Here is a 20,451-nt window from a genome sequence, read left to right as displayed (position 1 = left end):
TTTTCATCTTTAAGATGGCAATTAATAGGAGCACCCTTACACAATCTTGACCGTGAGTTTTTATTGGAGGTGCTACTTAATTGATAGTTGGCTATAATTAAAAGGTGTAATATATCAATTTTGTTGAAACTATTTTTTTAAATATTTTTTTAGTTTTTCTTAAAACATTCTATAGCAAAGCACCGAAGTAGTGTGATGGAGGATCCATTGATATAGTATTTCTTGGTCGGTCTTACTACATCTACAAAGAAATTACATAAAATAATCTCACGAATTGATATAGCCTCATCTGATCTATTAGATTTACTTTATAATAAAAGTAATTTTATAATTTAATAAATCATATCAAATATCACTACTTTGTAAGATTACTTTTACGTAATTCTAAAATATTTTCCTTCCTTTATATACTCTGATATGTTTAAAAATAATGTATTACTTGATTGGATTGAACATCACTCTCAAGTCATTATCCAGAATAGGAAAACTTGGAACAGCACGAAAAGCATCTTCAATGGCAGTCCAACTTATATTCAATATCCTTTCAAGAGAGAGAAAAGTTTTGGGTTTTTGGTTTTTTTGGGCATTAATCCACGCAATGAACCCTATAACCCCCATCTTGTAATACAACATCATACAACTCCATAGCCACTGTATATAAAAAGAAGAGCTATAGAAGACGAACAAGAAGACACCATTATTTGCCAATCTATATATAATATATGAACTTGTTCTGTCCCCTTGGCTTTGATATAAAATTCTTAGTGCATAAGAGCAACAGTAGCTTCCTGCACCAAAGGCTGGGTAACATGCACAAAATGCTCGGCTTCCCGCTCCACCTGTTCCCAGCACCTGTGATCATCCTTTCCTTCCTTCATCTTCTTCACAAATGCCACAAACCGCCTCCAGTTATCCGCCTGAAACAACTGCGGATTCAATCTCAGGTATGTGAATGCACACATCTCTGTCTCATTTGAATCGCTGTCTATATTCAAGGAGGATGCTTGTAGGATCTGCTCATGTGCATCTTCATCGTAGCGAGGCAATGCATTTTCCCCAGCAAGCGGGACCTGTGCTTTCTGTGTAGCCAAAGCCACTTGTCTAACAAGTTTCTCAGGTGCACAAAGGGCATCCTGCGGCTGCTCATGATCACGCATCTCAATGCAAGTAAAATTGAATACAGCATCATGACGCGCCAACATCTGGGCAATGGAAGGTAACCATCTCGGAATCGAGTGTTATAGTATCCGGCAGTGAGCTCAGGGGCATGGGACCGAGTTCCATAGTGCCAGTGGATGCCTGCAACCTTGACAGAAATCTTTACACCTGTATTCTCAAAGATAGACTTGGCTGATGTAAGTATTCTCTCGCCGTGGTCAAGGAGCATCTGGGAGTACCAGCTCAGGAAGAATTCACCATAAGGGCCATTCCAACCTCCACCTTCTTTTCTGAAAAATGTGGTATTTTCCGGCCAATTGTTGTAGTGGCCAGCATCGGTGGGGCCTGTGCTACCCCATTCTGGCTTACCAGCAGCTTCAGCAGCAGCCTTCAAGCCGCTCAGCATATACTACATCATTTTTGTAATGTTAGCAAAGAACTAGAAATCTAAATGTTATTGGTATAAAGAAGTAAAAGAGATTGCAAATACCTTGTCATAACACTGGAAAGCACCTATTCCTGGAACTTCCATGTCCCATTCTGCTCTGGATACGAAGGATATCGGAGCTCCCCTGCAGGACCCATTCCAACTTGGATTTCCTAATTGGAACAAATTACAAACCATTTAGGCGGAAATCTTGATTCCAAGGCACGACAGCAAATATCAAGTTTTGTTTCGAACAAGTCAATTCCATTTTGCATGGCACAGATCAAAGTTGACCCAAAACCACACCAAAATAAATTAAACATAAAAGTTTAAAACAATTATGGGGATGAATTATTACCACGATGGTGTCCCCGAGCAAGTGCTTGAAATTGTCCCTGAAGGCACGCATGAAGTCCCCATAACACTGTACAGGCGCCCGACCCTTAAGGACAGGCAGGTTGTCGCAGCCTAGTGAAACATACTCATAATTCCTCCTCCCCCATTGATCGGTGTATGCAAGATCTGGATCTCTGTCAATCTCTTCCACAGCCCAGTTGGGCAGAGGGATGCTGTACGCAAGGAAACTAATCATTCAGATGAGTATATAAAACAAGTAAACTATCTAAAAAAAAAAAACTACCTATAAAGTATTTTATAATGTTACTTCTTTTTTTGCTTAGAAAAAAAAGTACTATTATAAAATATCAACCAAGTTAAATGGTACATTTAACGAAATAAAATAAGATAAGAGTACTATTAGCGTTGGAAACTCCTTGGCCACCACCAAGGTTCCCCCATTCTTTGTGTTTGTTTTAAGTATGCAGGTTAAATCTCGAAAACCCGAGTTGCTAGAATTCAGCTCAAAAGTGTGCGAAACACGACGTTAACAGTGACGCCGCCTGTGGAATCTCTATAGACTTCATGTGTCATTTGTATGCCTACGACAACCCATTTTCAGATGACTCAAGGACAAGAAGAAAGATGCCGCAATGGAACAACTGGTGTTAAAACTAATTACTAAGGTGGAGACCTTCCAAAAGGAGAACGAGACAAAGTAGCCACCAACGAGACAGAAAATGAAACGGAACCCAGCAACAACAAGCACGTGGGATCCAGGAATGCATGAAAAGGAGGTGATGCAGAGGAAGAAAGGAAAAAAATGCAAGACGAGTTGCATTACTTCAAAGGAAAGTATGAAGAGGTGGCGAGGAAGATGAGCACATCGTCACCAGTAGATCAATTGCTCACCAGTACAGGCCTATCCTACAACAAGGAGGTGATGGTCATGCCCCTACCGCCAAAGTTCTGAGTCCCCCTCATGGACATATACAATGAGACTAGAGATCCCCTTGAAGATATAGAAACCTTCAGAACCCACATGACTTTGCATGGTTTCTCAGAATAAGTGGCCTGCAGAGCTTTCCTGTTGGCCTTAAAAGGGCCAACAAGAGTATGGTTTGGGTCTTTGACACTCGGGTCCATAGACGACTATGGGGAGCTGGCCCCTCTATTCCTCACACAATTTATGGCGAGCTGGAGAAGAAAACGCCTCGTGACGTACCTCCTCTCGATCAAGCAGAGGGAAGACAAGAGTTTGAAAACATACCTGTCCAGGTTCAACAAAGACTTGGCGGCGCTCTTGGGAAGGGCAAGGCCCCGATCCCAATTCATGGCCAAATTGGCAAGGAGAACCCCTGCCACACTACCAGAATTCTTGGATCAAGCTGACAACTATATCAATGTCGAGGACACACTTTAGGCCTTGACTAAGCCGATGAGGAAAGAACTGAAACAAGCAGAGAGAAAAAGAAAGGCGCCAACCAGGGGCAAGAGAAGCCAAAAAAAAAAAAGCACCAAGAAACAACAGGAGAGAAGAAGCCCCTATGAAATGCAAGTAGTCTAGCACATCATAAGCTAGACTATAGAAATGCAGCCTAAGGTCGCTGGAAAACATGCTAGGGTACATAGCTACCTTCGACGTGTATCCTTCGGAGTCCACGGCACCTTCGTTAGGAGATGGCTCCTCAAACTCTACAATACCAAGCACCCTCTAAGTTGATTTCAGCAATTCCAACTCACCAAGAGTCACGACCGAGTGCCATGAGAACCCATTGAATCTCTGTGACTCGGTGCGTACCTCAACAAGGTCTAGACCCCCTGGAACACGTGAAGAACCAGAAGGCTTGACCAGCTTAGGGTTTTTAGGAAAGGGACGTGAAGAGTTCTTGAGAACCATGAGAATGTAGAAATGGGATACGGGAAAGCAGGATGCACGCAGAGGGAAATTTGAAAAGAAAAGGGAAGAAGTACGAAAAATTCTGTGAAATGAAGAGAAGGCAAAATGAGATCCAACGTCGAAAGGGGGATTTAAATAGGCCCTATCGACGATTAGCATCACCAAAATCGTGGGAACGCACGCACCCCACGAAGCTAGCAAGATATGCACGAATCCAGCAGCATGCATTGTGCGACATGACGTGGAGAGAAGGAACCGCCTGACACCATCAATGCTGAGAGGATTGAAGGGACACAATCAAGTGCGAAGTCCAATTGTCAGGAAACGTGCCAATATAGTTAGAAGGGACATCGTTGCCAAACCTCGTTAAAATCACGAAAAAAACCAAGCGGGCATGGTCTAGAACCCGAAACCTGACGAATAGAAGAGTCGAGAGAATAGTAACCACCAATGTCTAGGGAAAATGATCTCAGTGGCAGCAACAACGGGAAAGTGTATAGCGTAAAGACAATGAAAAAAAAATTAATCGAACTAGTCCAATAAGAATTGACGAGATAATTGTGAGGGGGTTCTTTCCCCTTATTGGCCAGCCCACAAAGGGTCACTGGACATGTAAGTCAGAGAGCCCGACAAGGCCCAGCCAAGCCGAACGGTCCCCCCTCTTAAAAGGAGTCAGTAGGCTTTTATAGAGTACTCAGCTCACAAGCAAACCCCCCCTCCCCAACAAAGCAACCCCTGCATAGGGAAAGTAAACAGGGGCTTGCCGCCCTGACACCACCCCAATACAAACTACCCTCGAAAACCTACCCAGGCAGGTGGGTGAGGAATATGGAGAACCAATGACCTCCTGACAGCAAGGATGGAAAGGCTTAAAAGGGAAAAGGAATGCTTCTGGATAAAATGAGTTAGGGGCCACACCACATTAATGACATTGCAACAAAAGTCACACCTCATTCAAAGATTCTGACAAATGATCAGTTGAAAAGACATAAGTTCCTCAAAATTAGAGACGGGGTGTCCCCACCTGAAACCTAATATAAAAGTCGATCCCAAGATACAAATAACTCTTTCCAATCTCTCTAAGTTTATTCACAAATTATTAAGAAAATATACAGACTTTAGGAACGGAGACTTCCTGGCCACAACCAAAGCCTCCCATTTTTTCGTATATGTTTAAGTGTGCAAGTCAAAGTCTAAAAATCCAATTTGTTGGAACTCAATCCAAAGACGTGTAACGCAATCAATATCCAAGAAGGAAAATGAGTGAAAAATAGGAAGATCAAGGGTATGGTGGACTTCATCTCTCGTTCAGATTGTGTCACATAATTAAATATTGACTCCTTTAAACAGTGATTTTTAATCCAAATCCAAGATGCACTCCTACGATAGACAAGAAATTACAAAACAAACATGCCTTCTAATTTGGGTATCATTTCTCTTTCTCAGTAGATGACTAAATTCCAAAGCGACGTAAACGTAGGAACACTGCTAGCGTTGAAAAGCAACATGCCTTTTCGTATGCATATAATATATTGCGGAGCTCCCCTGAGCTCTGCAGACTCTTCACACGTGTACACATATCCGACGCTCTCAGACAAAACATATTTAAAATAATTAAAAGAAAATAATTGAATTAAATATTAAAAAAATTAAATAATAAATTGAAATGAGATAAAATTTAAATTTAAATAAAATATTATTAAAATATTATTTTTATCTTAAAATTTAAAAAAATTAAATTATTTTTTATATTTTTAAAAAAATTATAATAATTATATAAGATTTGATGATTTGAGATCTGAGACGAGAAATCCAAAATGAAACGATAAGCACGTGCCACATGTGCTTTTTTGAGATTTGAACAATTTTTTTTTTAATTTAAAAAAAAAAGGATAAAGAAGGACACGAAATGAAATCAAGTTAAAGGGAGTAGAGAACGATACGAACCTGACGGAGTCACCGACGTTTCCGCCACATTGGTGGAACGACATGACTGCCTGGACCTTGAGGCCGTGCTTCTTGGCCATCTCGAGGAGCTCGGTGTAGCCGCCCCAATTGTATGCACCGGGCGCGTCCCTCTCCACCAAACCCCACCACACATCCATCATCACTCCCTCAACCCCAGCGCTCTTCAGAGCCTGCAAGCTTGCGTTCATTGCCTTCCTCCGGTTCACCGTGTTGTTCATCGTCACGCTATCCAGAGGCATCATCACGTAAACCGGCACCCCTTTCCCCTTGTCCTGCACACCCCCCTCCCTGTACACCCTCGCCGGAGCCTCCATCGCTGGTGCTTCCAGCTCCGTCGCGAACGCACGGCAGGCCACCGACAGATCCGGCCGGGTAGCCCCTAGAATTGGTGACCGGCAAGGGCTCACTGGCGGAGATAACGCGTCGAAGATGTCAGTGTTTTGGGCCCTGCACCTGAGATTCGACATCGGAGACTTCCACACCGACGCTAAACTTAACGTCTGCGTTGACTCTCCGGGTATGGTGCCGTTCTCAATCGTAATCGGTGTTCCGGCTAGGGCCCCTAGCTGGTGCGTCATGCTTAGAGACATTTGTATAACACTAGCCGAAAAGATCGAACCGAACAGAAAATGGAAAGAGAGAAAAGTGTGGGAAAGTTTTGAACCAGAGGGAGACAATGGAGGAGGAGCGCGTTGCAATTTATAGGTGCTTAGATCGGATAATAATATTTAAATCTCGTTTCACAACCGTAACTCTCGCGCCACGTGTATATGTTTCTACGTGGCGGAACGAGGGCGGTGGAGGAGGCGAAGGCTACAATAGCTCGATGCACGTGAGTATGGACGGCCATACGTGATTGCGCGTGAAGGTTCCAGCGAACGTATTGAGTTAAAGATTGGCAACACGTGTGAGAAAGAGAGTGATCACATGTCCGGCCCTTTCGGGTTACGACTGCGGATTTTGGCGTTTGTCTTCTACGCCTGCTTTGACGTCCACGGAACTACGGAAGGAAGATAATGGAAAGATAAATTCTATTCATTATCTTCGCATTATATATTATACATAATTTTTTATTTTTTTATTAAATATATGATATATGAATAATAAATAAAAAAAAATTAATTAATTTAAGAAGAATATAATTAAAAATAAATATAATTTATGATGTATGAGAGTAATGAGAATTCTAATGGAAAAGCAAAGGAGTGCAGAACTGGTTGACACTCGACGGAAGTGATTGGTAGGCCGGTGGGTTGGGCCTCTGGCTGTGAAGGTTCAACACGTTTTCAACACGTTACCGTAGTTTCATCCTCTTTTTTTTTTTTTTTTTTTTTTTTTTGACAAAATAAGTTAATAGAGTGATATTTATTATATGAAAAAAGTTACTTGGACTCGGCGTGTACGGCCATCCACTTGTACAAAATGAAACGGGCGTTTCGTTAGTTTGATATCTCAAATCTTCTTATTCTCATCTTCTCTTTTATTTTTATTTTTATCTTCATAAAAATGATTGAAGCTTGTTGTGAAATAGACGTAACATTCCGTCTATAGTTCCCGTCATGGGATTCTCGAACACGCCTACCCCACTCTCCTCGTCAAAACCCAAATTATCTAAATTAGACTGCCTCGGACTCACACCACTCGCGTTCTTAATGTTCACCATGAAGTACAAAATCAATATGCAAAGTTAAAATTTGAGGCTTCTAAAGATCACGAAGATGAGATATCACAAGAGACCCACAAAAATGAGAGTGTGTTTGGATAATAAGAGTATTTGAAATATTCTCATTATCCAAATACACCTATTTTTCACTTACTTTTTTACTATTTATTATTTTTTTATTATTTTTTATTATTATTTAATATTTTATTATTACTTTTTCATTACTATTTATAAATATTCTCAACACATTTCAAATATTCTTACGATTCAAACCAAGCTTAAAGATATGCTAAGAAAATCTGGCACTGTGCATTACTTTTTTAAAAGCAAATTAATCACCTCCTCGACAATGAGAGTGGATGCGTTGAACTGTCCTTGATTGGTTTAAGGGTAATTTGACTTATTGGATAGCTAAAATGGAAAGAAAGTCTTATACGGTAGCATCTCTTTTTCCTGGCCAAAATGCTCCATTTTAAAAATTAAAATAATGTGATAAGTTAAAGAATGCGTGACACATTAAAAAAATTAAAATATTAATATTCCAAGAAAAAACCAATTTTTTTTTTTATAAGAAATGGCTTTCATCTATTTTTTATTAAGGATTACAAGAGATCTTATCAACCCAAATAACATGAGCAATAGACTCAAGTACAAAATCCCCCCACCCCACCCCACAATCAAATCATCCACATTTCATGTCATTCTAGCTAACTTATGAGCAACAGAGTTACCTAATCGATGAACATGTTGACATAAACAAACATCAAAGAGAGATATTAATATTTTAAATTCTGATATCAAGTTTCCCAGGCTTGATGCGGTTTGTGATGACTTTTGTTGCAGATTGTCCACTACCAACTTGCAGTCTAATTCCACCATCAACTTTGTGATACTAGATTGGAGACATAGTTGAAGGCCTCTTAGTATCGCCACTAACTTGACAGTTTCTGGTTCTTCAATATAGAATTCTACCTTACTGGCTGCAAAGATAACATCCTCTCTTTCATCTAGAAGCACTGCTCCAATTCCTGATTTCTTTTGATCAAATAACAAAACCCCATCAGTATTAAGTTTTAGAAAACCCGTTGGAGGAGGACCCCAGTGGCAATGATAATTAGTAAGATTTGTGATTTTCTATTGAGAGAGAAAAACATAACTACTTTGGATTGATAAGGCATGATCAATAGCTTTTTTGGTAGAAAGGATGACAACATCATGTAACTTTTTATTTCTCTTAAACCAAAAACTCCATGCTATCAAGAAGAAATCTGCAGTTCCTCTATTGTACCAATATTGTGCACATGTTGGATTAGATCAATGAAATAGACAAGTTTTGGGATATGAAACAGACTAGGTAAATGACACTTCCAAAACTCAGCCAACTGAGGACAGAAAACAATGGCATGGCTCAAGTATTCAATCTGCTCATAACACATACTGCATTTGGGATCAAGGTCAACATGTTTCTTAAGCAGGTTAGAATAGGTTGGCAAACAATCTTTGCATAGTCTCCACGCAAAGATCCTAATTTTCGGTGGCACCTTCATCTTCTAAATTGCTCTCCGTAAGCTATACAGATTGCTACTGTTTGAGCTCTACCCTTCTGAGTCATTAATGCCATTTTGTAGCAGTTTGTATGCACTTTGAACACTAAACTCACCACTTCTCTCTTCAGTCCACATCCACCTATCTTCATATCCCACAGGACAGATAATTATTCTCAAAATCTGCTTTGCTAGGATTGGATTGAATAGAGCTTGTACTTTTTGAGTATCCCACCATCCAGTTTCCAAGTTAATAAGAGAGTCCATAGTTTCTAATATTCCTTCCTGCATCTCTACTCTTGTTTGCTCATAAAGCAAGTTCCTGTAGCCAGGAATCCAAGGATAATGCCAAATCTTTATAGTCTTTCCATTCCCTACTCTCCTTTGACATCCCTGTAAGAGAAGAGATATTGTTTCCCATATTTCTCTCCAAGCATAGGAAGGATTGTGGCTAAGCTTCGATTCCAAAAAATTTATTCTAGAAAAATATCTTGTTTTAAAGACTTGATACAATAGGGAACCAGTTTGAGTAACAAGTCTCCATCCTTATTTGGCAAGAAGGGTTGTGTTGAACTGTTTAAGATCCTTGAAACCTGGCCCCTCTTAGAACTTAGATTTGCTCATTTTCTTCCAACTAACCCGGTGGATCTTTTTATGGCTGTCAGTTCTGCCCCACCAGAATTTGTCATCAAACTCTCAATTTCTTTAAAGAGGCAATCAGGTAGTTTGAAGCAACTCATAGCATAAGTTGATATGGCTAGAGCCACTGCCTTGAGTAATACTTCCTTTCCACCTTGTGATAGTTATTTTTCCTTCCAACATTGTAATTTCTTCCATACTCTTGACTTGATTTCAGAGAAAGCAGTAGACTTCTTCCTCCCAATCATTGGAGGCAAACCCAAATATTTTTCATACTGCTATATAACACTTCCACCCCATAGATTTCTAATATCCTCTTGCATAGTATCACTAACATTTCTGCTGAACACCATAGTATTTTACATATTCAATTTCTATCCAGATACCAACTCATACCTCTTTAAAACAGTTTGTAATTCAAGGTTAGTATGCATATTAGCTTTACAGAAGATGACACTGTCATAAGCAAAAAGTAAGTGGTTTATAGCTGGAGCTCCTCTACAAATTCGAATACCAGGTATCACTGAGGCCATAACTATTTATTCCAACAACTGAACTAGACCCTCAGTACATAATAGGAATAGGTAAACCAAAGGATGTTAAACTATATTAATCTATGAAGAATATACGGGGTGGAATGTAGGAAGGAGGGATGAAAAGAAAAACAAATAAATTAATTAATTAAACTAGTTGAACAAATATCACTTTATATAAGGACTTATACGCAAAATTTATACGAGTTACGCTCTATAGACTTTTGAAAAAGAACAAGAAAAGAATATTGCGAATGAACAAGGGAATTAGTTCACTACCATGCCATTTTTCTTTTCTCTAGAAAGGATAAAATTTTTTTAAATATAATGACTAGAATTTAATCCTCGATCCAATAGAGACAACAACATTTACCTTACAAAATTATCCAAAAGGCTAATCTACAAGGAAAATCACACGTTATACTCCAATTATCTTATATAATATTTATATATATTGGAGTGATTTTTTATTTTTATTTTTTATGTAGCATTAAATATTTAATAAATATTATAAAATTAAGGTCTGATTTGATTACACAAATGAAATTATTTTATTTTATCTTATCTTATATAGTCAATAATTTTTTTAAATTTTTATACAAAATATAATAAATAATTTAAAATTTTCAAATTTTAAAATAAAAATAATATTAAAATTATTTTTTTTAATTTTTAATTTTTAATTTTTATCTCACCTACCTGAGCTTAAAATTGAGACGAGAATTTTCGTGGTATAAATCCTTCCCCTTTCTAGAAAAGGGAAAGGAGAAGGAAAATGTGAGGTGGGCCATCCGGCGGCTAGTTGTTCCAGGAGCAAACGCGTGGTGTCTATAATTTGTTAATTTATACGAGGGCATTTCAGTCCAATGGCGAAAGGGGTGAAAAAAGAATTTAAAAAAAAAAAAAAAAAAAAGAGAGAGAAGCAACGGGGGCCAACGGATCGTTCTTCCAAAGTCCTAGGCCCTGACTGCTCTCTCCTACCTCTCAATCGATTCCTTTCGGACTTTCCCGGAAAACCTCGGGAAAATGCTGGAAAATTTGCGATCATGAGTCCGTCGGAAACAAAAATGAGGGGATCTTTACGTGTAGATGACGCGAATGCCCCGTCCACCTCAGGTCCACAGACACGCGCTCCTCAGGCTGCGCCGAGCCACCCGAATTCCAAGCACAGGTGAGATGATCACCGATTTGCGCTCATTTTTTTTCTTGGAGTTACTGAATTTTCTCCGAATTTGCATTCCCACAATTCTCCGCTCTTGGCCAAGATCTGAAATTTTTTATCGAATTCGAATAAGTCGTTTTCATTTCGACTCGCACTGGCTATTTTTGTCAAATTTAGATGAATCTTTGAATTCAACATTATAATATCACTACAATTATGTATTGGATTAGTGTTATATTGTGATTAGTATATATTTTTTCGTACAATTTCTTCCAAATCAACCTGAATTTCCTTATATCATTTACCGATGCTAGATTTATTTATTATCTTGGTTCAGTTGGCTGAATTTGCGAAAAACCACAATCCAATAATTTTAAATCTGTGGGTTTGTACTCAATGGATTGTTACTGTGTTTACAATTTCTGTTTACAAATCACTGATTATTCAACAACGTAGTATGTCATTTCTTATTCTGATGTAGTCAAATTCGGCTGGTATTTTTTTTTTTTTTTTTTGTAAGTAAAATTGGGCTGGTATTAATCAAAATGAATCCGATTATGATTGGTGCTTCTTTTTCTATGTTGATACTGTTTTGCAGTTTTGCCTGTGGTGGCAATGTGTTTAGACTCTTGGCACGTAGAGAGGTTTCACCTAGAACGAAGCACTCATCAAAACGGTTATGGGGAGAAGCTTCTAAACCGCGACTTGATTCCTTTGGGTCAAGGTGTGCAGTGCAAGATGCAAGACGAGGTCTTATATCGTGGTATGTTCTGCATTCTATAATTGTTCTTCTATGATATAAATGCTCATGCACACTTTTTGTTGATCAAATTATTTTTTGGTAAGCCAAAGATAACAAATATATTATATGTATGTGTGTCTGTATTTGTTGTATTCACTCTCAATCTTTTATTGGTCTTGGTGTTTGTTCCTATCAGTATATTTGTTTAATATTGCAAACTTTGGTTATTCTTTCAGGGTGGAGGCAGAAACGTTGCGGCATTTTTCAGCCAAATATTGTCCACTATTGCCTCCTCCAAGGTCGACTATTGCAGCAGCCTTCAGCCCTGATGGAAGAACAGTTGCCTCTACACAGTGAGTTACCATTTCTCGTCTTATCTTTTCGCTTATGCCAAACGTTAGACAAAGATTTTCCTAGAAGTGCTTCTTCAAATAGCATTGAGTTTTTGGTCCTGCAGTGGAGACCATACCGTAAAGATTATCGACTGCCAAACTGGGAGTTGCTTAAAGGTTTTGAGTGGTCACCGAAGGACCCCTTGGGTGGTAAGTTTATCTTATATGCTTTATTCACGTCTGTTAATTTCTTAAGGGTTATGGAGTATGTTTTAAATATTATTTGTTCAATGAAACTTGCTTCAAGTTCTGCTGTCATGATCTTGTATTTGGCTTTTGAAGAAGAAATTTATATCTTAAGCTAGTGCTATAACGGTCATCTCGGGGATGTTTACCATATGGGAATGTATCTTGTGCTGATTACCTCATTACCTGTTAGAAAGCAAATCTTCACCAAATGAGTTCCTTTTCATGCTCCTCACAAGAATGCATGCAAACCGTTGTATAGTGCTTTACATAGCATACACTTCTATGAATATGCTATACCTACTATGGAACTTCCTTCTCACGTTCTTGTGGAACTCTTGCAGGTTAGGTTTCATCCATTATATCCTGAAATACTTGCAAGTGGAAGTTTGGATCATGAAGTTCGTTTATGGGATGCATATACTGCACAGTGTATAGGATCACGCGATTTTTGTAATTACCCCCTATGGATTTCTATATCTAGCATTTGGGAATAATGTCATGCTGAAATTATTAACTACTATACCTATCAAAAAATGTCTTGCTGAAATTATATAATTTTTATGGTGGATATGTCCTTTCCTCTGCGCAGGTCGTCCTATTGCTTCTATTGCCTTCCATGCGCAGGGGGAGCTTCTTGCTGTGGCTTCAGGTCACAAAGTGAGGTCTTCTTATCTGTGAATTTTAATTAGCATCTTATGTTGACTTGTTCTTTAATGATGTTGGATTATGATTTCTTTGTTAGCTATACATGTGGCATTACAACAGGAGAGAGGAGACATCCTCGCCAGCCATTGTACTAAGAACACGCCGGTCTCTTCGGGCTGTGCATTTTCACCCACATGCAGCCCCTTTTCTTTTAACTGCTGAGGTAACCTCTTTTGGTGGTCATTTTACTTATATGCCTTTTTTCATTTCATATTATAGCCTGTAGGTTCTGATATTGTGCTGATTTGCAGGTCAATGACCTTGACTCATCAGATTCCTCAATGACACTTGCAACTTCTCCAGGTTACTTGCACTATCCTCCACCCACTGTGTTCTTGGCCGACGCTCATTCCAGTGGTCTTCCTTGTTTGGCAGATGAGCTTCCTCTCATGTCTTTACCCTTTCTGATGTGGCCTTCATTTGCTAGAGATGATGGGAGAACATCTTTGCAGCCTACTTATGGGGATGCAGGTTTGAGTACCGTGCAACCGAGAGTGAATCCTTCTGCTTCAATGCGGCTTCTGACATATTCCACTTCTTCAGGGCAGTATGAACTTCTGTTGTCTCCAATTGATCCTCATAGTTCATCTCCTGTGCCAGAGGATATGGGAAATGATTTTATAATGAGTGAAATGGGTAACACGATTTATCAATCTGCTGTGGATACCACGGAGACTATGGAAGTGCATCCCGAAGAGAGAAATACTCGCTTTTTCCCTTTTGGTGACCCAATGTATTGGGAGCTACCCTTCTTGCAAGGGTGGTTAATTGGCCAGAGCCAAGCTGCACAACGCACCATGAATTCTGTCAATGGTTCAGCCCACGAGAATTCATCAGCATTTAATGAAATGGAAAATCTTGCGGCTTCTTCAGTTATGCCAGCTGTTGTTAGCCAATATAGGGCTACCGGAAGATCCAGCTCGCGACAGCGTTCTTCGCGTTTTCGCATGAGGTCCAGGACCATATCTGGTGATGGTGCTGCTTTTAATCATGTTCCACGTGATGAAGGTGATCCTCGAGTTGCTGTAAGTAGAATCCAATCTGAACTTGCGACCTCATTGGCTGCGGCAGCTGCTGGGGAGTTACCGTGCACTGTGAAGCTAAGATTATGGGCACATGACATAAAAGATCCATGTGCTCTTCTTGATGCAGAAAAGTGCCGCCTAGTTGTACCCCATGCTGTACTTTGTAGGTATGACCTTTGTCTAATATTAAATAGTAGCAGTCTCTTGCAATTTCAGGTAACTTGTTACTGCGTAGGGTAAACATTCAAAGATTTATAATGGGAAGTAGTACTTGTTGGTACTTGGTACTTATCTAAACATAGCTCTTCATTGGAGTAATGTTTGGCTTGAAAATCGGAGATATTGATAATCATCTTTCTTCTTTTTGTAATGTTAACGTGTAGGCTACATAATATTATGCACTAGAGTTTGACATATGTTTACATGTACGCAAATGTTTGTAGTGAAATGGGGGCTCATTTCTCACCTTGCGGGAGATTTTTAGCAGCTTGTGTGGCATGCATGCTGCCTCATCTGGAGGCTGATCCAGGATTGCAAGGGGTTCACCATGACATCCCAGGGGCTGCAACCTCCCCGACACGGCACCCAATTTCAGCTCACCAAGTTCTGTATGAGCTTCGGATATATTCCCTTGAGGAGGCAACGTAAAGCTCAAACCTATTTATGCGGTCATTTTTTTTAAGATTTTCATTTATGCTTTCCCGTGTTGCATTTCTTCCTGATATTCTCTCTCTCTCTCTCTCTCTCTCTATATATATATATATATATATATATCTAGATTTGGCTCGGTCCTTGCATCACGGGCAATACGGGCTGCTCACTGTTTAACCTCAATTCAGGTCAGTTGCTTTCTGGTGCCTTTTTTTTTTTCCCTGCAGCGGCCCGCGCGGGGGGGACTGGGTATAGTTTCATTTGTGTCTCGGGTGATACATATAATCCTCTTTCTCTAAAAAATGAATGCATTTCTTATCTATGTTTAGATTAATGTGATTTTAATGGACTTATCTTCAATTTTTTTTGTTTGAATAGACTTTGCACAAAAAATAACTCATTTGCTAAAGAGTATTTTGCATTGCTCTAACTTTGGTGATGTCTACAGCAGAAAGTATTCTTTCCAATTCTGAGAAGTACTTATATTTTAACTTATCAAAAAAGAAGTACTTATATTTTATGATGTGTGTAAGAAATCGTACTCTCAGTTATATTAACATTGATTTTTTTTTCTACTGTTTAATTTTGAAAATGCATATTTTGAGCAGTTTATTCATCAAAATCGAAAGGTAAGTGTGTGAAGATTATATATATTGTCCCTGATTTATTTATTTATTTTTTCATGGTGAAGATTTAGTTTTTTGAGTCAAAAGTGAAGTGTATAAGCCTACAGATTTTACATTTGATTATCTTTATTTTTTGTATCTAATGGCAAAATTATAATGTGAACTCGTGTTGGGACACAATAGTGACCTATTCATGCATACGTTAAAGATTCATCAGTTATATCCATTAACAATACTCTATATTGTTTCATGTCCCTAGTTCTCACCTACATCTGAGCACTTGTTACTTGCTTATGGTCGACGCCATAGTTCACTTCTTAAGAGTGTTGTCATTGATGGGGAGACAACAGTGCCTATTTACACAATTCTGGAGGTACGAGTTCAATGTTTTCTTTTGGGTACTCTTTCCGATGTATGTTTACAGAACTTCATTACCCAAGAATATAATTTTCGGGCCATGTACATCACTCAGGTTTTTGAAGTTCTCTTCATTAAAAATCATTTTTCACCAATCAGGTTTACAGAGTTTCTGATATGGAACTTGTGAGAGTTCTTCCTAGTGCTGAGGATGAGGTCAATGTAGCCTGCTTTCATCCATCAGTTGGAGGTGGCCTTGTCTATGGGACTAAGGTAAACAAGATTTGCTATTTGTATCTTTTTACTTGTTTGTCTATAGCCTAATGTTATCCTTTTTGTATTTTTCATTATTTTCTGTAAAATCCAGGAAGGGAAACTTAGGATCCTCCATTATGATAGTTCTCATGCCACGACTTGTGCGGCATCTCATTTGCTTGATGAAAACATGCTCGAGGTAGGTTTAAGTATGATGATGTGTTTGGTAGATTAGTATTTTTTATTCAAATTTAGGGTTTGCTGCCTGAATGATGCTACTTGTTTTTCAGTCACACGCTAAAATCTTTCCTATCCTAAAGCAATATTTGAAAAAATGATAGGCATTTTTTACTCATTTATTGGGATTTTTCTTTTATTTGCTGTTCTCTTTATTTTCTTTTTGTTGCTGTTGATAAATGGACAAAAAATGGTAGCTTCGTATGAAAACTGCCGTATTTTCTGGTAGCATTCAAGTGAAAAAGGTAAAGGAAAGGAAAAAGGGCGTCCCTTTCTCCATTCAGTCTGAATGGCTGGTTGTAGCCTCCCTCTCGACCAAATTTCATCAATAAGCTCTTGAAGTAATAAAGATATTCTTCAAATTTGAAACTTATGCTTTCATTATTTGCAATATAGAGGCCGGACTTGTTTAGGATGGGAAAAATGAAGTATGTCGATTAAAATGTTAACGATGAGCCTATTACTCATCAATAAAATTCTGATAGAAAATGTTAATGATGAGGATATGAATGAAATGATATTGTTCCTAGTAGCATATGCATGTCAAGGTCGTTGCTTGTGTTTTGAATTTGTTAACTTTTTGCAATGAAGTTGGTTCACTGATGATGGATTAAACTAGTCTGCAATATGGAGTTTTATGTTAGTAATTTGGTTTACTTTTCGTTTTTCATCTTTTTATTGTAGGTCCCAACATATGCTTTAGAATGCTAATAGCTAGTGATCATTACCCACATTGATGTGTACAACTCCACTGGAATGGTATGTTTCTCTTCACATTCACATGAGTTTGAACTGCTTGTACTTTGTTTATTAATTTATTCTTCTTACCATTTGGTATATGATTACGCTAGTGGGACTGAGTCATTAAAAAATTAGGAATTTTCTTTGCTTTAAAATCTTATTGAACCGAGACTTTGACGTTATTGCGTCCATCTTTCTTATTTATATCAGCCAAAATGATTACACATGATAAAGCAATCCCTGTTGCTTTCATGAGACTATTGATTGTCAATATTTTGCAAGGAAATTTCATGATCATTAAAAACCTCAAAAAGCATGTTAGGTAGAAAGAGAACAAGGGCATCGTTCTCATTCTTATTGCCTTCCATCTGTCTTTTGCTGCCCTTGACTGATTGCTGGTTTATAACTGGCTCCATCTAAGTCATTACATTCCACAGCAGCATGTATTAAAAGTTCTTTGTACTTTAAAAATTCCAAATATGAATGAGTTATTTTTTAAACCTGAAAATAATGAAGGTAACAAATCCTGCATATCAAAATTAAGGAAAATCGTAATGCCATAAAAGAAGCTTAAACGGAAACCCCAATGGTCTATGTGATAAACTACTAAACACTTATTTAGTTTTTCACTAAGTCAGTGTCTACTTTACCAACTCTGGCCTGAAGACTCATTCTCATCATTACCTGGGCAATTTTAATCCAGGGTTTGCAATTAAGGATTCCTTGAAAAGCATTCAGATCATTGTGTTTCTTACCTCAATGGTGCGGCAGCAAAATCAATTTCCTTTTTTTTTTTTTTTTCGATAAGTAGCAAAATCAATTTCTTTAAAGTGACTAGGGTTTGATTTAAAGATAAAATTGGTGATAATCTTTGGGTGCCGGATACCTTAGGCTGGCAGCAGCTCTTGGGTCTCCTTTAAGCCTCCAGATAGTGGTCTAGGCTTTATAGGGCTCCTGAAATCTCTCCTACAAGATCTGATTTTCTAGCCAAAGGAGGATTCCTATCCCTTTTAAACTTCTTAACAACGGTCAATTCAAAACTTCCTTCACAATGTTTCCTCATCTTTTCTTTATGACAAAATTCAGAAAATTAAACTATCAAATTTCACATGTAAATCAGGCAGAATTTTTCAGACAACTAATCACAATTGAACTTACAACAAGCGTCCAATAACTGGAATATCAGTGTAGTGTGCAGAACAAAAAAGAGAATTAAAACATGCCGAATCCAACTGAAATTAATAAAACTCGAGGAGATATTGATCACTCTTGGTATAATGGCTCGCCTGTATACTTGGGCTATTGCCTACTCTTTGTATCAGTAAAAATTTGTTTACCGATAAAAAAACCTCTTGGTATAATGGCTTGGATGCAACATCTAACGTTTGTGGCTATTCCTGATTAATGGTTCCTTTCAATGTCAGTTGATCCCAAAAAACACATGTATTACTTGTTACCAACATTGGAGAAAGTGTTCGTAGAAATGAGAGATGGTTGGCATCTCCCTGACAGGGATGGGAACAGCCTTCGGGCTTACCTGTTACCGACACATCCAGTTAAGGCTATGCACTTCAGTGGATCTTCTAATCCAATTTTAAAACTTACCCAAAAAAAAAAAAGAAATTGATCACTTTCCCATGATTTAGACTATATGTAGGAAAAGCCTAAAAGGACAATCAAGGAGAACAAGGCCTGGAAGATATAGCTTCACAGCAGAGCTGAATGGCATAATGGGATTTTTTGTAACCAACAAAGTCATGGGATTAGGGCCAAATTGACTTAGTTCAGTTGTGTACCCCAGTATAGTGCATTGCAATGCAACCTTCAAGTGCCTTACCATACACATAAACAAACTTCCTCTGGGAAGTTTTAAATCTTCAGATATAGTTAGTGAAAACCCTATTTTCTATTAATTTTGTCGATTGGAGACCCACACAAGCAATATGTGTAGAGGGTTTATTTTGGATGACTTGTCCAGTTCTCCTTCAGTTGATAGGAAAATTTTTACGGACATGGATTCAGCTGAGTTTGGAAGATCCACTACTGATTTATTTTGAAGCACTTCATTAAATTTGCATGCATCTACCCACCACTTATGCTTTGATAGTTGAATTTAGCCTTACAATCTTAACATATGCATCTTACTTTTTTTGGTCTAGATTGTGGTCAACGTCCTTGCCTTCATACAACTAATCATTTGACTCTGTTACTATGCTTCCAGGTGAGTCAACATACCCCATGTAATTTATACAGGTGCTTGTTCGAGGTCATCAGCCTTTCTTTACCCATCATAGTAAATTTTAAACCACACTATTTTTTTTTTCACCATCAGAATACTTGCCAAAGGCTCCTTTCGTGCCTAAGATTTTATTTTCTTTGCCTTGTTACTGAGAATGTTTATAGCATCTGGATTCATTCAGTCTAACATGAAAGTGAGCAGGTTGGTGCCTAGCCTTGTCGTATAGTTGTATTTGATTGTCTAGTTTCAAATGATTGTAACAGCAACACTGCTAAAGCCGTTGATATCAGAAAAAACTTGTGTTATTGATTTGATTGCGGCCTACCTCCTATCATGTTGTATGCTGTACTTTTGCTGAACTCACCTCTCTCTCTCTCTCTCTCTCTCTCTCTCTCTCTCTCTCAATGAACAAGCAAGCACACGTTATCATTCAACGAACAGGGGCAAGAATTATTGTTTCATTAATGGATTGCTGAGAATCTGAGACAGCGTATCTATTTGGCCATTCAGTCCTTGTGGAATCCATTCGGGATGGAGTAGGGACTAGCAAAGATGATATGATATGCATACAACTCATTTTTACAACACGATCATGTAAAATTCAACGTTCAAATCATCATACAAAATATAGTGTATTTGATGAAGTGGCTGCCTGTGGTAGGGTTCTTTGGAAATAATGGTAATAATTATAATCTCACATCCTATTCATGCATGGACTGTGGAAGACTATAAAGAATCTCATACTACCCGGACAAAGTTACTTTCCATCTTCCCAAAATAAAAAGAGCTAGAACCTTTTCTCGTGACTTGTGGGTATTGTGTTTCAACAAGAACGGTGCATCCGTTATCTGTCGAGCATTTTATTTATTTATTTATGACTTGGATCTTTGACTTGTATAGGTAATTCAATGCATTTTTATGTGATTTTCTTTTCAACATAGGAAGCACATATCCAATAATTA

At 38.3% G+C, this 20,451-nt stretch overlaps 2 protein-coding genes and 1 non-coding gene across 4 annotated transcripts; 2 read left to right on the top strand and 1 right to left on the bottom strand.

Moving 5' to 3' along the window:
• Positions 1-599: 599 nt before the first annotated feature.
• Positions 600-6,498, bottom strand: LOC121246880 (beta-amylase 1, chloroplastic-like). The gene is given in 6 exon segments (XM_041145191.1): positions 600-1,210; positions 1,213-1,567; positions 1,649-1,683; positions 1,686-1,758; positions 1,944-2,154; positions 5,769-6,498. Coding segments are annotated over 6 exon segments (1,734 nt in total). The 5' UTR covers positions 6,380-6,498; the 3' UTR covers positions 600-761.
• Positions 6,499-11,083: 4,585 nt separating this feature from the next.
• On the top strand, positions 11,084-19,801 carry LOC121246255. Of its 2 annotated transcripts, XM_041144362.1 has the most exons (16): positions 11,084-11,339; positions 11,929-12,093; positions 12,309-12,425; positions 12,530-12,614; positions 12,995-13,103; positions 13,243-13,310; positions 13,396-13,521; positions 13,610-13,661; positions 13,734-14,550; positions 14,827-15,027; positions 15,162-15,222; positions 15,920-16,033; positions 16,177-16,290; positions 16,385-16,471; positions 17,194-17,268; positions 19,472-19,801. In XM_041144362.1, exons 1-15 carry the CDS (start codon positions 11,215-11,217, stop codon positions 17,218-17,220), a joined length of 2,268 nt encoding a protein of 755 aa, XP_041000296.1. In that variant the 5' UTR covers positions 11,084-11,214; the 3' UTR covers positions 17,221-17,268; positions 19,472-19,801. The 2 variants fall into 2 exon arrangements, with proteins under 2 accessions (XP_041000296.1, XP_041000295.1); XM_041144361.1 differs by having other exon boundaries at positions 11,085-11,339; positions 13,610-14,550.
• On the top strand, positions 18,722-18,845 carry LOC121247922. The gene has a single exon (XR_005937323.1). It is a non-coding gene; the product is annotated as a U6atac minor spliceosomal RNA (small nuclear RNA).
• Positions 19,802-20,451: the final 650 nt, after the last annotated feature.

The sequence above is a fragment of the Juglans microcarpa x Juglans regia genome, chromosome 1S (genome assembly GCF_004785595.1).
Source record: "Juglans microcarpa x Juglans regia isolate MS1-56 chromosome 1S, Jm3101_v1.0, whole genome shotgun sequence".
NCBI lineage: Eukaryota > Viridiplantae > Streptophyta > Magnoliopsida > Fagales > Juglandaceae > Juglans > Juglans microcarpa x Juglans regia.
The sequence above is the reverse complement of the archived record's forward strand: the minus strand, read 5'-3'. Positions and strand labels throughout refer to the sequence as shown.

Coding starts and splice junctions, on each gene's coding strand:
- LOC121246255 (XM_041144361.1), top strand. CDS start 11,215: ATGAGTCCGTCGGAAACAAAAATGAGGGGATCTTTACGTGTAGATGAC. Junction 11,340..11,928: donor CACCCGAATTCCAAGCACAG/GTGAGATGATCA, acceptor ACTGTTTTGCAG/TTTTGCCTGTGGTGGCAATG. Junction 15,028..15,161: donor TATTCCCTTGAGGAGGCAAC/GTAAAGCTCAAA, acceptor ATATATATCTAG/ATTTGGCTCGGTCCTTGCAT.